Source organism: Marmota marmota, unplaced genomic scaffold (assembly GCF_001458135.2).
Source record: "Marmota marmota marmota unplaced genomic scaffold, marMar, whole genome shotgun sequence".
In the NCBI taxonomy this organism is placed as follows: domain Eukaryota; kingdom Metazoa; phylum Chordata; class Mammalia; order Rodentia; family Sciuridae; genus Marmota; species Marmota marmota.
The window spans coordinates 27,052,783-27,068,541 of record NW_025999949.1 but is presented as its reverse complement, the minus strand read 5'-3'; the positions used below and the strand labels follow the sequence as shown (position 1 = coordinate 27,068,541).

General features: G+C 47.3%; 1 protein-coding gene across 1 annotated transcript in view; it reads left to right on the top strand.

Annotated features, from left to right (window-relative positions):
* Asap1 (ArfGAP with SH3 domain, ankyrin repeat and PH domain 1) overlaps window positions 1-15,759 on the top strand; it is a 292,373-nt gene that overhangs the window by 259,884 nt on the left and 16,730 nt on the right. Inside the window, exons 22-24 of the mRNA XM_048802408.1 lie at window positions 292-399; window positions 1,455-1,683; window positions 10,448-10,618. Of these exons, the coding sequence (XP_048658365.1) occupies window positions 292-399; window positions 1,455-1,683; window positions 10,448-10,618 (508 nt within the window). The remainder of the gene's footprint in view (window positions 1-291; window positions 400-1,454; window positions 1,684-10,447; window positions 10,619-15,759) is intronic.

Sequence of the window (15,759 nt, the reverse complement as noted above, 5' to 3'; positions counted from 1 at the left end):
CTTGACAGACTCCTGATTTTGTTTTCCAGCCAGGAATTTGCAGTTCTGAGGTTTATTTTAATAATGTTAAAAATGCTTTTAGTTTTGGAGAAAGGCTCTGCCTGCAGTTCTCTGCAGTCCCCCAAGCCCGTCACGTCCAGTCCAGCCTATCCTATCAGAGTCGTGCCTACAATGCAGCTACCACTGATTCATTCGAAGCCAGGAATATGGTGTGGTTTGCTCAGTGTTTGTATGACGTTGGCGTGTTTTGGCCTTTCAATTGAAATGGTGTGCACTTGCTGTTACTTCCAGCTTTCCCAGGCTAAATCTGGAAAGTTCAACCCACACGTCCACGTAGAGTACGAATGGAACCTTCGACAGGAGGAGATCGATGAAAGCGATGACGATCTGGATGACAAAGTAAGAGTCGAGGGTGTCCCAGAGCCCCACCTTCCCCTGGATTTTGACCGACAGACAGTGGCCTTGTTTTGTGAGTCGGGTTAATTTTGGTCTTATGACCTGATATGCCAGATGTTGCTTGGTCTTGGATCCCCGTTGGTTGGGCACCACTTAACAGCTATAATCAGTCAGGGTCCTCTGGGAAACAGCCAGTAAGATGGAGAGAGAGTTGTCTTCAAGGAAGGGATTCACATGATCGTGGGAGCTGGCAGGGCAGCAGGCAGGATACCCCAGAGGGGTTTGATGCAGCAGCATTGAGGCTGAAGGCAGTTGGGAGGCAGAATTCCTTGTTCTTCAGGGACCAGTCTTGACTTTACCCCTCAAGTCACTGGTTGAGGCCCACTTGCCTTCTGGAGGGTAGTCCAAAACCTGCTGGCATAAACATATCTAAAAACATACCTACACAACAACATCTAGACTGGTGTTTGACCAAACATTGGGATACCATAGCCTAGCCAAGGTGACACATCAAATTAACCTTCAAAACAGCTAATGGGTGTGTACTAACAGTTGTCATTTATGAAATACTTAAACATGAGCCTAGGCTATGTTAAGTATGTATTGTTGTCTCCATTTTACAGAAGAGAACACTGTTCACAAAGAAAACTGAGCACCTTGTCTGAAGTCTCATAACTCATGAATATGGTCTCAGGATGAAACCCAGTTCCCTGGGCCCCTCGTGGGTAGTTCTTAACCAGCTCAGAAAGTTCATTCCTATGTTTATTCATCAGACATTCTGGGCACTCCCTCTGTGCCAGGCAGGATACAAGGAATGTCAAAGAGAGATCCTAAAGCCATTTACCACTTCAAGGGGCGATCAGTTATTACACAATGTGATAACTTTTAATGAGAGTTTGGGGAAATTCTGAAACATATTTATTTATTTACTCATTGTTGTGAGGCTGTCTTAGAGCACAGGAACCCGGTGACCACCTGCAGCCACCTGCAGAGGTCCTCCCTGAGCCTTAAGGACAACCCTTGGTTACCATCTCACCCACTGTTGTTTCATCTACCAGCCGAGCCCCATCAAGAAAGAGCGCTCGCCCAGACCCCAGAGCTTCTGCCACTCCTCCAGCATCTCCCCACAGGACAAGCTGTCACTGCCAGGTTTCAGCACCCCGCGGGACAAGCAGCGGCTCTCCTACGGGGCCTTCACCAACCAGATTTTTGCCTCCACGAGCACAGACTCGCCCACATCACCAACTGCAGAGGCTCCACCTCTGCCTCCTAGGAATGCCGGGAAAGGTACGGCTTGAGGGGGCTTTGTGGCTCCATCCTCAGAGCTGGTAGTCTGCCCCACTTTGGTAAGAATTCAAGGTACACTTGAGGGGCCAAGGATGAATGTGTTGTGAAAGACAGCTTGAAGTACGCACCTTGCCATCTGCCCAGTGCCGTCAGCAGGACAGGCAGAGTGGTGGGACTGTACACACATTGTCTGAGGTTAGCCTCACAAGAGTCCTGTGAAGTATGTGCTTTAGTGCCTCTTTTACAGAAGAGGGAAATATAGCTCAAAGAGCTAGAGTGACTGAGTCTGAGGGTTAGGGTTAGGGTTAGGGGGACACAGACAGTTAAGTGGTAAGATTGAGATTCAGTCTGAGATCTGCATGGCCTCAAAACCTGGGCTGTTTGTAATATGGCATGAAATTTTGGTTTGTTTGATACTTCTCTCTGCACTGAGCTGGTCCTGTGTGGAAGATGCTACTCTAGTGTAGTAGTAATAGTGCTGGTTAACAGGATGCATTTTTCTTTGAAAAGCTCTCAGCCACACGTGCCTTGTCCCATGGTCTCAAGATAGGCACTGTAGACACTGACATTGTGCAGACAAGGGTGCTAAGGTTCAGAAATGCTGAGCAACTGTCCTGAGGTTCTCAGCTACTTGGATTCTAACCCAGGTACTGTGTAACCAAAACCTATATTCCTGTACACTCTGAAGAGGATGTTTTCCCCCGGGGTGCTACCTGGAAAGGAATCTTCCCTGGAACAGTGTTTTTGTACTCCTTATCAAGTACTCAGAGGACTGGCATCTTGGGCTAATGGTCCAGCGTCCTACTCTGTAACAACGGAGTTCTCATCCTGCATTCTCTGACCATGGAGTGTTCCCTGCTCAGAAAGTCATTGTGCCCACCTGCATAGGGACAAGTTGAGGCACAGAGATGCCAACAAAGAGTCACCCGAGCCAAGGGAATTGTTGAGGTACCCAGAACTGCAATTCCCAGTTTGACCTCTGCCAAAAACCACCAAATGCAGGATTCTCCCTGCGCTCAGCCTGTGCTAGCACAGGTTTTGAGGGCTCTCGGTACACAATGCACTGCCTATTTGAATCACACAGAGGCTGTTTTCTGAAATGTGAGCTTTATTCAAAACTGTTTTTCAGAGCTTATTCTTCATTGAAACAGTATTATAAATGAGAGCTGTGTTCCTAGGGAGACCCCAAATGGCCTCATAGATCATAAAATAACAGAGAAAAGTTAAAATAAGGCTTTGGAATGAATACTTCTCATCAAAGAGGACCAGTAGCCATAGCAGTAGTAGCACATGTAAGCCAAAGACGCAGGAGACAGAGTTCCCCGCAATGTGTACACTGTGCTGGAACACAGCCTTACACCCCCACATCCAGCTGCAGGTGTGTAGGGCGAGTGCCCTGCCACTGCCTCCCTTGGGTAATGATGTGCCCCATCAGGGTACCATCTGACCATAGCAGAGACTCCCTCTCTGCAACCCAGAGGACACTGTGAAAACCTCCAAACCAAATAAAATGATGGGGGAAGTGAGTCTGACAAAGTTCACATCCCCTAGTTGTGGTTGCTGATGGCATGCTGGCCTATCTGGACAGGTGGGACCTGTACCTACTCACACAGCATCCAGGTCACTGAGAATCTGGAATCTGGGCTACAGAACAAACTGACACCAGAGTCCTGGGGGCCCATAGACTCCCCCACCTTCTCCCACTCCCTTCTGTAATTTTGTCTTAAGGGCACAGAGAAACCCATAAAATACACTCTCTGGCTCAGTGCCAAGCATCTCTTGCCTGCCTTGAATAAATTCTAACAAGTCCTCTACCAGCAACCCAGAAGACAAAGACTAAATTTATTTAGTGATTCAGCTGCTGAAACAAGAGCTTAGAGACTTGGCCATAGCAACCGTGGTCAGCTAAGGACAGACTGCTCATCCCTCCCCCTCCAAAAAAGGCCCACCATTGAATGTGGAACCCCTTCCTGCTGTTCGGAGCACGTTCCTCCTGGCTGTGGGTAGCAGGACATGAGGTTTGGGCTGTCTGCTGGTAACTCATGAGGAGTGCAGTTTTCTCATGTCTTCTATGAGATCCTGCAGCGTGGCTCTCCTGTGGCTAGGAAACTGGTCGTGTCTAGAGTGGAGTTCCTAGGAGACGTGGTTGAAGACCAGATGGTGCTCTGTGCACACATGGTTCTGTTTTGCAGCCCGATGTGTCCTTCACCTCGTCCTGCTCACTGATGGAAGCACTGGCGAGGCTGTGCTCACTCTCCGAGGCAAGGAAGCTGTGGTCCTCTACAGCACAGGTCACCTCCCTGTGAACTTAGGGATCGGAAGGATAATAGCTTCCAGTGAGACAGAAACAGACACTGGTGACAAAGTCCCCACAAATGAGGAAAGTACATAGGGGAGCAGTAGAAAGAATTCTCCTGAATCCAGGTCAGGAATATTTTCAAGAAATTCCAGCTGCCTCAAAATTCAGAGAAATTTGACCTAAACTACCACCAAGCAAAGGCCCCTTGTGTTTGAGCAGTGCTCCCCTAAGTCTCAGAAGAACTCAGCCATGCAGAACCCCAAAGTCACCTTCCTTAAGCCACCTGCAGCCATGTTTTGCTGCCTAACCCCTCTTTCAGAGGTGAGGTCCAGAGAGAGTAGAGGAAAGCTACAGAATGGCATGCACAGGTGTCTCCCGCTCCTGGTGAGCAGCTCTCTCCTGCCCCATGCCTTATGTTTAAAAACAATCCTTAAATTAAAATTATGTGTGGAATTTAGAATTTTTTTTTTCTTTTTTAGAGCTATAAGAATGCCTAAAGATTTACACAGTCGGCATCCTATTAGATAAGGAAACTGAGCCCTGGAATGGTTAAGGAATTCACCTCAGGTCACATGGAGGCTGAAATAGGATAGAAAATTTAACTGGATCTGTCAGACCAGATCTTGCAGTTTCTCCTTTCCTGTGTTGAGGAACATGGTCCATCTTTGTCTTACCTGCTTCACAGGGTTGTCATCAGACTCCAATTAGACAGGGCTGGAGTCGTAGCTCAGTGGTAGAGCACTGGTCTAGCACATGTCAGGCACTGGGTTCAATCCTCAGCACCACATAAAAATAAATAAAATAAAGGTATTGTGTCCATCTATAACTAAAAAAAAAAAAAAATTTAAATCCCAAGGGCATGGGGATATAGCTCAGTAGGTAGAGTGCTTGCTTCACATGCACAAGGCCCTGGGGTTCAATCCCAAGCACAAAAAAAAAAAAAAAATCCAATGAGACAGAATATGGAGAAAGCATAATCCTGCACTGCTCTGGGAAAATTTACATTTGGATTGTTGGGCTGTGGCAGTAGAGGTACCTGGTGTGGAAGGACTTCGGGGATAGCACAGTGCCACAGGACCCATCTGCACACCAGGGACTTGGAGACACATATTGCCTGCATATGTTTGGTTGATTTGTTGGTTGGGTTTAACTGTTTTTAATAACATTAAGCTTTAGAACTGTGGCTTTCTGCCGTGGTTCAAGTTGGTGCCTTTTGTGTAGCACACGGAACCCCCGCCCCACTCTAGATCCAGTGGAGATGAGACGAGACGTGTATGAAACATGTAGCTCAGTGCGTGGCACCTGGTGCTCCGTGAGGGGTTCCACTGCTGACACTGGTACCTCTGCAATGCCACAGCTATGAGCAGGGAATCCTCACAGGTGCTCCAAATAGTGAGACCCACGTTGTGTAGGCACTTCCGCTCCAAGAAAGGATTTGTTAAGTAAATGAAAAAATCTGATCCCAAGAAACATAACTTACTTTAAAGGACTAACCTTTCAAGCTGTGGAGAGGGGAACAACTGATGTGCATTACAGTTCACGCCTGTCGCTGACAACCCCTCCTGGAGTCAGGCTCTGTATGGCTCTCGGTGGCCTGTCAGTCAGCCCTGACAGCCAGCCCTGAATTGCTCACACGTTTTCTGAAATGTAGGCTTCCTGCCTCAAGCAGGCTCTAGCCTCGGTCTGATAAGCCAGCAGACCATCTGGCATGGTGCCCGCCATCATAGTAAAAGAATCGAGAGATAAACAAACCCTCTGAGGCATCTCAGTCCATGTCAAGCCGGACACACTGCCTGGGCAGCTGTGAACGCATGAGAAGCCTTCAGACTTCATCTTCTCTTCTTCTAAAAAGCTGCCTGTCCCTTGCCCCACAAAAAAAGATTGTGATCCTTGTCCACCAGGGCAGTCCTGCCTCTGTGTGTCTCATCTAGCCTGAGGGATCCTGAGGGATCTGAGTTCTTATTTTCACCTGAAAAATAAGGATTGGGTGTCCAGCCTGCAGGGCCACTGCAGAGAGCACGCTGAGCACTCAACAAATGGGAGTTTTCTCTGTCTCACCTCATGTGTTCAGTTCAGTAAATATTCCAGGGACCAGAACATTAGAGGAATACAGAAGCTGGCACTCCCGGGGAGAGAAACCCGTGGAATAAGGCCATCGGGCCAGTAGGGGGTGCTGCTTGCAGTTCTGAAGAGGGGCAAGGAAGTCTTCATGCACTGTCCAGGTGAGGAGACAGAGCTCCTCAATGACAGGCCACAGGCTGCTGCCTTCACATGCAGAACGCAGAGCAGTCGCCATCCATGTCCATGTTTAAAGCGTGAATAACAAGAAGAATCAGTGAAGGCACGTCCCAAAAGTAGGTGGCCAGAGCAAGGAGAAGCTAAGCTTTCTGTCCCAGAGAGTCGCCTTGCGGAAAGCCTGGGTGTGAAATGGCTGCAGCAGCTGTGCCCAACAGCTGGGCCGGGATTCCCGCAGTGCTTCTCCCACTTTTCTCAGAGTTTATAGCAGCAGTTACAGAGGTCAGAGGCCAGTGGAGCAGGCACACGCCTCAGCTCCCTGCAGGGGCCCGCCATGAGGAGTGTGCAGCCCTGGGAATGCAGAGGCATTTGGGAGGTGTCCGTCAGGAGCATTAGTCCCATGGTGGTGACTCCACAGTTTCCTGGGAATTTTAATCTCCTTACTGCTGCCCATGGGCCGTTGACTTGGATTCATATTGGATTTGTGTTTGGGGTTGTTTTGTTTTTGTCTTGGCCCTTGTCAGTTACCCCCATCCTTTCTAAACTATTGCACACTAGTGACCTCACCCCGGCTGAGAACATTGTGACTTTTGCCCTCAGCAGTGGCCACTGACTCAGGCCTTCTGAGTCTCCTGACCGCCAGGGTGTGGAAAGGGACGCAGAGGAAATCCTGTTGTGCTTGCCTTCAGGAATGTGTGAGCAATTGTTAAAAGAACCCACCCAAGGCCCCTCGAATCTGAGACTTTCTCTTATCACTGGAGTCGGGCATTGTGTTGCCTCTTGGTGGCCTGTCAGTCAGCTCCGTTGTCAGTCCGTCATAGAAGGAGACTGAAGGACAAATGAGTACTGGTGCTGTTTTCTGTGTAGAGATGGGCCAGCAGTGATGTGCTCTCAGGCACAGGCACCCCTGTGCCTTGCTGGAACTGGCTGGGCCTGTCACTGACTTACTGACGTGTCCCAGCGCTCACCTTGCTGTGCCCACTTCCCCATCTGAACATGAACATGATAACCACATGTTCTACACAGTCCCTCTCTCCACAAAGGCACAGTACTGTGTCTTTATCTACTTTATAAAGTATTGAACATAAATTTTAAGCTCTTTTAAACTCCATACTATGAAAGCCTTTATAGTTGGAGGAATAAGTTTGACAGATCTGTCGTACAGTGTGGTTAACAATAACATTGCATTCTTTTTTTATGTATTTTTTTAGTTGTAGTTGTACATAATACCTTTATTTTTATGTGGTGCTGAGGATCGAACCCAGGGCCTTGCACGTGGTAGGTGAGCTCTCTATCACTGAGCCACAACCCCAGCCCACATATTGCATTCTTGAGAATTGCTGAGAGAGTTGGTTCTCACCACAAAGAAATGATGAGCATGTCCTCACATGTAAATTAGTTCAATTTAGCCATTCCACAGTGTATACATATTTCCCACCAGTTTATTGTACACAAAAAAATACAATATTTGCCAATTAAAATAAAACCATTAGAAAAGATGATAAAATTTTTATTCACATTACCCTGAGTTGTGTAGATGTAACTTCTGTCATTACCCCTCTTTGTGTGGCATGCTAAAATATGTAAATCATACTTCTACAGACAAGTTTTTAAAGAACTGTCAAGATAATTTTTCAAGCTGTCTTCTAGTGTTGGCTTTTCTTTTAGAAATTTTAAAGACACTTTATTTGGCCTCCTGGTGTGGAAGGCCTCAGGGTTCTCTGCCTTACTAAAAACTGGACGCACAAGATGTTGGAGCAGCATCCTGCTCACTTGCACTTGAATTATTTCCGGAGACGTGAGTTGTGCCCAGCATGTGCCAGGTGCAATCACTGGGAGATGGGGAGACAGACAGAAGGGAAATGATCTCCAATGTTAGGCAGAGAAAATCTAGTGTCTTTAAGGCTTGTGGAAGTTCAGAGATAGAAGTGCTCTAGGGGTTGGGTGGGTTAAAGAAAGACCCTGGATAGGGTCACATCTGAGCTGACCATTAAAAGATGAGGATAAGCGGTGAAGAGAGAGTATAGTTATGTCTGAGTGTTCTAGCCAGAGAGGACGTGGCTCCATTCAGAGAGGAACAGGCTGGCTGTCCTCAAGGACACCTTAGAGGTGTGTTGAAGAGTTTGGATATGCTTGGCACTTTATTACTATCACGGTTGGTCCTCTGCATCTGCAGTAATGCTCCCTGGATTCACCTTGAGTCAAACAGAGCAGGGTTCTACCTGGAACTTACTGTGTCTGACCAAGTTTCTAGACTCTCTGAGGCTGGGTTCTGCTTGGCTTGTGGTGACTGGACAACTCTGGGGTGTGAATACCTCCTAAAGTCACGTACACAGCTGCATTAGTATTTTGTCTGGCAGTTTTTTCCCAGCCAAGATTTGAAATCTGATGAACGACTTTTCAGATGCATTGCTTTTCAACGTCCCTAGGTGGCGCTAAAGTTGAGATTACTCTAGAATCTCACCATTGTCTATTATCTATTATGCATTTTTTTCCAAGAGGAAAGTTACACTTCCTGATACTGAACACTTGTTGTTGTTGTTTTCCTCGTGTGCCAAGTGCAGAAATGCTGCTCTGGCTTTCGGGAACTGACAGCAGGATGGGGTAAGCACCTCACCAGTTCCAGACACCTGTGTTGTCCCAGTTCCATCCCTCATGCCAAGCCCCCATTTTCTTAGCTGCAAAATAGGAATAGTACTGGATCCACTTACCTCACAGAGTTGTTATGAAAATGAAAAGGAAAAACAAGCATTTTGAAAACTACACAGCATTATACAGGTGTACAACCTTAGTAACAGTTACTTTAGGGTTGTAAAGTTAAAATAACCCGGCTGAGTGTGGTGGTGCACCCCTGTTATCCTGGTAACTCTGCAGGCTGAAGCAGGAGGATCACAAGTTCAAAGCCAGCTTGGGAAACTTATAGAGACCTATATCAAAATAAAAGTGAAAAGAATTGTAGACATAGCTCAGTGGTAAAGTGCCAAAAAGAAAGTTTCAATCCCCAGTACCAAAAAGAAAGTTTCAATAACTTGATGCCATAGTAGGGCATTGATTTAGGGCAACCATAAGCCTTCCATCTTGTATTACACCAGTGAGACAGAGAATGAATTACATAGTATGGCTATTTAATCCTAATGCAGATCGTCATTTTATTGAGATATCAGTATTTACTTCTAAGACTAGACTGTCTTCCTGTGAGTCAGTAATTTAGGTCAGTGTTAGTACTGACTAGGAATCAATAATGGGAAATTATCTAAATTTACTTTACCCAGGAGGGAGGCCAGAAGTAATTAAGCTTTTTTATTTATTTTATTTTTTTTTTTTGAATGCACAGAATGTAAAAAGCTCTTTCAGAGCCTTTCTGAATCACGAGGTATCTACTACCCTATGCTAAACGTTTGATGTGGCAGTGCTCCTAGCTTTTTCTTTTATTCCTTTTCTTTCTTTCTTTCCCTGAATGTTTGCAGAAGCATTTGTCCATGGATATGGTTAAACCATTCACCTGGTAATATTGTGTAAAAAGAAAAAAGAATTTGTCCAAGTGCCTGGCAGGAAATGCTGACACACAGCAGCCTCCTCAGTGTCACTCTGAACAAACAAAACTCAGGACATATGTACTCCCCCCACAACTACATTTAAAAATGAAATCCACTACCTGTTGTTCAGGCTTCCAATATAATATATGGTTTATGATTTCTAAAACAATTCAAAATTGCAGCAAAAAATAAAAAGGAGTTTTGGGTTTTCAATCTTTGCCAGGTAACTTTACATCATTCATTTAGAAAAGGCCAAAGGTTTAGTTGATCCACTACTCTGCTCTTCCCCTGTTGATTTTGCTGGTAGTGCTGTGTGCCTTCTTCCTACATAGATTTCGTGATGATTCCAGTGAGTTGTTGGTTTAAAATGTGTGTGTTTTATTTTTCCCATTGTACCTAAATAATGATCTAAACCCCTTAGCATCTGTGTTGACTAGCATTTTGTTCCTTAAAAGCACACTCTCTCCTTTGTTGTGATTTTCTTTTTTTTTTTTTTTTAAACCAACAATTTCTTTTAAGTCCCGTTTTAAAGTTGGATTTAAAGATGTTGGACTGACGAACATGGTCAGATCAGCCTTTTGCTCGTCTTTGTGTGTCGCACCACATGTGGATGTGTGGGAGTAATTGCATACTGGTGTCCTGTGTCTGTGAGCCTGGGATTAACCTTCCTGCCCCCATTCAATTTCCTTTCTAGGTCCAACTGGCCCACCTTCAACACTCCCTCTAAGCACCCAGACCTCTAGTGGCAGCTCCACCCTTTCCAAGAAGAGGCCTCCTCCCCCACCACCCGGACACAAGAGAACCCTGTCCGACCCTCCCAGCCCACTACCTCACGGGCCCCCAAACAAAGGCGCAGTTCCTTGGGGTAAGTTCTCCTGAAGTTAGGGCCAAAGCCGCCCAGGGCCAGGCAGAGCGTGGGGCTCCCCTGGCGATGGATAGCGCATTTAGAAAGCGGGCCACGTACTGGATGAGGGCTTGGATATGTGGGATTATTCCTGCCTCTAATGGCCGAGAAACACTTTGAAAATGTTTGGGGCTCTTAAATACTGCTAATAGCAGTCAGTATAGTTGTTCCTTACTATCACTGGGATTTTGGTTCCTGGACACACCTTCCCCCCAGGGATACCAAAATCTGCAGATACTCATGTTGCTTATATAAAATGGCATAGTATTTGCATACCACCTAAGCGCATATACTTTAAATCACTTCTAGATTACTTATAGTACCTAATACAATGTAATTTTTATTTAAAAAAAAAAAAAGTCTGGACGTGTTCAGAACACTCAGGTTTTTCCTCAATATTTTTGGTCCACAGTTGTTTGCTTGAATCCAGGGAGCATTACTGCAGATGCAGAGGACCAACCATGATAGTAATAAAGTGCCAAGCATATCCAAACTCTCATTCAGTCATAACAATGACCGTGTGGTGTAGGTATTATTAATCTCACTTACAGAAGAGGAAGTAAAGGACCAGAAAAGTAAAGGAGTCCATTGCCTCAAAACAGCCAGAATGGTTTTCTTATAAAATGTGAATCAGATCATGGTCACTCTTTTCCTTAATACCTGTAAAGATTTCCTGTTGAGCTTCTGATAAAGGTGGACTCCTTGCACCAAGGCCTCCAGGGCCCTGCATGCTGGGGCTCTCACCTCTGCTCTGCCACTGGCCTCCCTCCACATCCTGGCTGCACTCTGGTCTTCCCTCCTTAAGGCCCTTCCACTCCCTGGAGCTCTGTTCTGCTCCCTGAAAAGCCCAGCTCCCTTTCTCCCCCAGTTCTCAGCTTTCATGTTTGTCTCCGTGGTTCTCCTCTCTGAAGGAGCAGATTTCTTCCCAAGCACCTGATCATAGTAGAGAAATATTCTATTCACGTGTCTGTCTCCCCACTAGAATGTGTGCTCCACAGGAGCAGTGATCTTGTCTGTCTTGTTCTCACCTGTGTCTGCGTAGCCTGGAATCATGCCTGGTACACAGAGGATAGCCAGCAATCTCTTGAAAATGAATAGCCCTACTCAGAGTCAGCAAGTATAAACAGTTGAGTGACACTGATTGCAAATGTTTCCACAAGAAACATAATTTCAGAGCTGGGAATGTAGCTCAGTGGTGGAGCCCTTGCTAGCATGCACAAGGGCCTGGGTTTGATCTGCAGTATGGGCAAGCAGGGAACAGGAGGAGGAAGCAGCAGCATAGATTCCATCCTTTCCTGCTAGCCTGCCTGCGTTATAGGTAGGCCCATTGCCCAGCAGGTCGTGGCCCACCCAGCGGTCAGGTGCTGCTGAATGAACATGCTACTCTACCTGTCTTATTTCTTCCAGTGACTTTCATTGTGGCTTTTTTTTTTTTTTTTTTGCATTTTAATTGTTTTGCTAGCTAATAGGGAAGTCCTCTTAATGCTTTTAAAGCCTTTCTTAAAAGCCTACTTCAAGCATTCTAGGTATTTGAATTTGGGGGAAAGCCATACCAACCACTTAAATAAGTTGGCTCACCTGTCCACCATCTGGCCCAGATGCCACAGAGAGGGGAGCGTGAGGGTGTGCAGCGTGCCTGAATATGTCTGTATATTATCATAGTAGAGAAATATTTTTGACACAGCGGGGTTATTTAGGACACCTGCTTGGGCCTTCTCAGTCCATACGCTCATGGAGCCCAAGGCCCAGTGAGGGACCCCGAGGGGTGAACAGTTCTTGACAGGTACTCATGTAACCAAACACTGTGGAAATGCTGAGAAACAGTGTGTCTGTGTTCTGCGAGGGAAAGCAGAGAAGGCTTCACAGAGGAGACGTTCAAGGCTGATGTTAACAAATCAGCTCCCAGGAGAAACGAGCAAGGCAGGAAGAGTGTGTGCAGGTGTGCAGGCCCCTGTGCACGGAAATACTAAGGATGTCCTGGACAGGTTAGAGGTGGCACCCCCAAGGCCTTCAGGACCCTCCGATTTGTCAAAGAGAATAACAAGTAACATTCCATCAGAAATCACACGTTTCCTGTGTAGACTTTCATATCACAGGTTAACCTTCTTTCTAAATTCCACCACACTTTGATCCTCTCGTTTGATTGGGTTTTATTCTGTGTGGTTTATATACCTATATTCACTTTATAGGGATCCATGTGTTCCTCAAGAACATTAACCAGATTTGTTTTCTAGCTTGAAAAGCTGAACTTTGGTTTTTCCAGTGGCTCTTGGGATTGAGCCCAGGGAGACTGTACCCCTGAGCTCGAAGTCCTCCTGCCTCTGCCTCCCAGTCACTGGGATTGGGCACCACTGCACGCACCACTGCCGCCAGCTGGCGGTTCTTTTTTGGGATTCCTCCTCTGCTCTGAGCTCTCAGTGGCAGGACTAGGCACCTGGCCTTTCTTCTTCATCTCCAGCAGAGGTGGAGTGGGGGCCTTTTTCACCAAGAAGCAAAGTTGCTGTGGCTGGATGAAAGTTTACCACCTGCCCGGCAGTAAGCTGGGAGCTTCGGAGACCTGCAGATGGGCCTCTCAGCCATCCACTGGGAGCCCCTTGCCGCCAGCCAGCCCCAGGACAAATCAGAGTCTGTCCTCAGGAAAAGAGATACTTCTCCACACAGCACAGCTCTGGTGATGACTCACACTCTCGAATATTCGTTCCAGAATTACCAAGGCTGTTATTTATGCGTGGCACGTGTGCACGTGTGGAAGACTTAGACAGGTGTGCAGACACAGACCTGTCAGTAGCGGGTGTGTGTGCTCACAGACACAGCTGGACTGCTCACAGGTTGAACTCGCTCCAGTCCTGGCATTTGTGCCTCATGTCATGTGACTACTGCTTGGTGATCCTAACGCCTGTCTCCTGCTGATGCTGTGTTTCAGACGCCAAGGGCAGGGTCACACTGGGGGACAGTGAGGCATGCAGGGTAGCAGCCTGCTAGGCACCTTCTCTCCCTGGAACCTGCATCTCCTTTCAGTGGGCCCATATCTCCTGGTCTTTCAGTTCCCCTGAACCTCCCATCTTTCTCAGCCCATGGAGGTGAGGGCCCTCGGACTGTCCGGGGAAGACACCAGTGGAAGGTATGGTGGAGGAGTGGCCGGTTGCTCTCGCAGCCTTGCACATCCACCCAGAGCAGGCCGTGTCTGCCATCCTGCAGCCGAGCAGGCTCCCAGACTGCATCCTTCCTCTTGGATCTGTGCCCTCAGCCTAGGATCTTCTTACCTCTGCTCCTTTGTGCTTCGTCATCCCTTAAGCCCTGCTCTCCTGGGATTTGCTTAACGGGGCCCGGCCCAGCCACCCCACATGCGCCCACTCTGTGTGCCTCAGGCACAGCGGCTTCCCGTGGTTCTCTGCCTCTCCTCCTCTCCCAGGCATGAACGTCTTGTAAGGGTATGTGCTGCTGTGCTCAGTAGAGCCCCCCATGTGGATGCTAGGGTCATATTACCTACATCTAATGCCATCTCTGCCACCTAGTAGCCATGTGGCTTTAGCAGGTGTCTTTGAATTATCCTGTGCCTCAGTTTTTTCATTCATTAACTGGGGCTAGTCATTATACCTATAGTTTACAGAATATTCTCATGAAATTTAAGTGAGAGACACGTGAAGCAGAGGATCCAGGACATAGGAAGCTCTCAGTAAATGCTAGCTAATGTTACTCTCAGTAGCAACATTTTGTTACTGAGATGGCTAGTTGGTAGACTGTCACATGTATCAGAAACCTGTATTAACATCCTGAGGCTATTGTAGCACAAGCCACAAGCTTGGTGTCTTACAGCACCAGATCTATCAGTTCTATAGTGTACAAGTCTGAAATTCTGCACAACTGCACTTCCTCCAGAGGGTCTAGAGAAGATCCTCTTCCCTGCCCCTCTCAGCTTCAGGTGCTTCCCAGTGTTCCTGGGTTATGACGCACACCACTCCTCCCCCTGCCTCACATGGGCACCTCGCCACCTGCTCTGCTCTGAAAGCTCCCTTTGCCTGTCTTGTAAGGATACCTGATACTGTGTTTAGGGCGTGCCTGAATTCCTGTGGTAGTCGCTTCATCTCAAGAGCTTTAACTTGATGATTGTGACATAGATGCTTTTTCCTAGTAGTTCATATCTGCAAGTTCCAAGAGTTAGGACTTAATATGTTCAGGTGGCCATTTCAACCTATCCTCGTTTATTCTTTAGACCCCAAAGATCCACATCCATCCCACATGCAGAACACATTCCAGTGTGCCCAGAAGTCTCACCACCCTGTCGGCCCTCGTTCTTTTTAGTTCTCACTGAACATGCCAGCCAGCGTTATGGCCAGCACTGCGGCCACCCCTGCCTGCAGCACAGTGGTCCCTTCCCTCGGCCAAGAGCAAGTTTCCACCTGTCACTTTCTGAAGCTTGTACACTTGGTGGGTTCTCCTACCACGGTCCTGTTTCAGGACTCGGGCATCTCTGGATTCTGACTCTATGGAGCCCCTGTAGCTATCAGGCCCTGCCTCCACCGAAGTCCTCATGCTTTGCCCAACCCTCCATGCTGGACTTTAGACAGGAAGGAGAACAGGCTCGGTGGCACACACCTGTAATTCCAGCTACTCAGGAGGTGGGGTAGGAGGATTGCAAGTCCACAGCCAGCCTGGACAACTTAGAGACCCTGTCTCAAAACAAAAAGGTGGGCTGGAGCTGTCGCCCAGTGGCAGAGAGCTTGCCTTGCACTGTGAGGCACTGGGTCCAATCCTCAGCATCACATAAAAGTAAATAAAGGCATTCTGTCCATTGAGAACTACCAAAAAAATACACACACACAAAGGTCTGCTGGGCACAGTGGCACACGCCTATAATCCCAGCAGCTCAGGAGGTAGAGGCAGGAGAATCATGAGTTCAGAGCCAGCCTCAGCAAAAGCGAGGTGCTATACAAAATAGGGCTGGGGATATGGCTCAGTGGTTGAGTGCCCCTGAATTCAATCCCTAGTATCCCACAAAAAAGGGGAGGGGTCTGGGGATGTAGCTCAGTGGTAGAGCAGTTGTATAGCATGTTTAAGGCCCTGGATTTAATCCCCAATGTTGCAAAAAAGGGCTGGGGGCA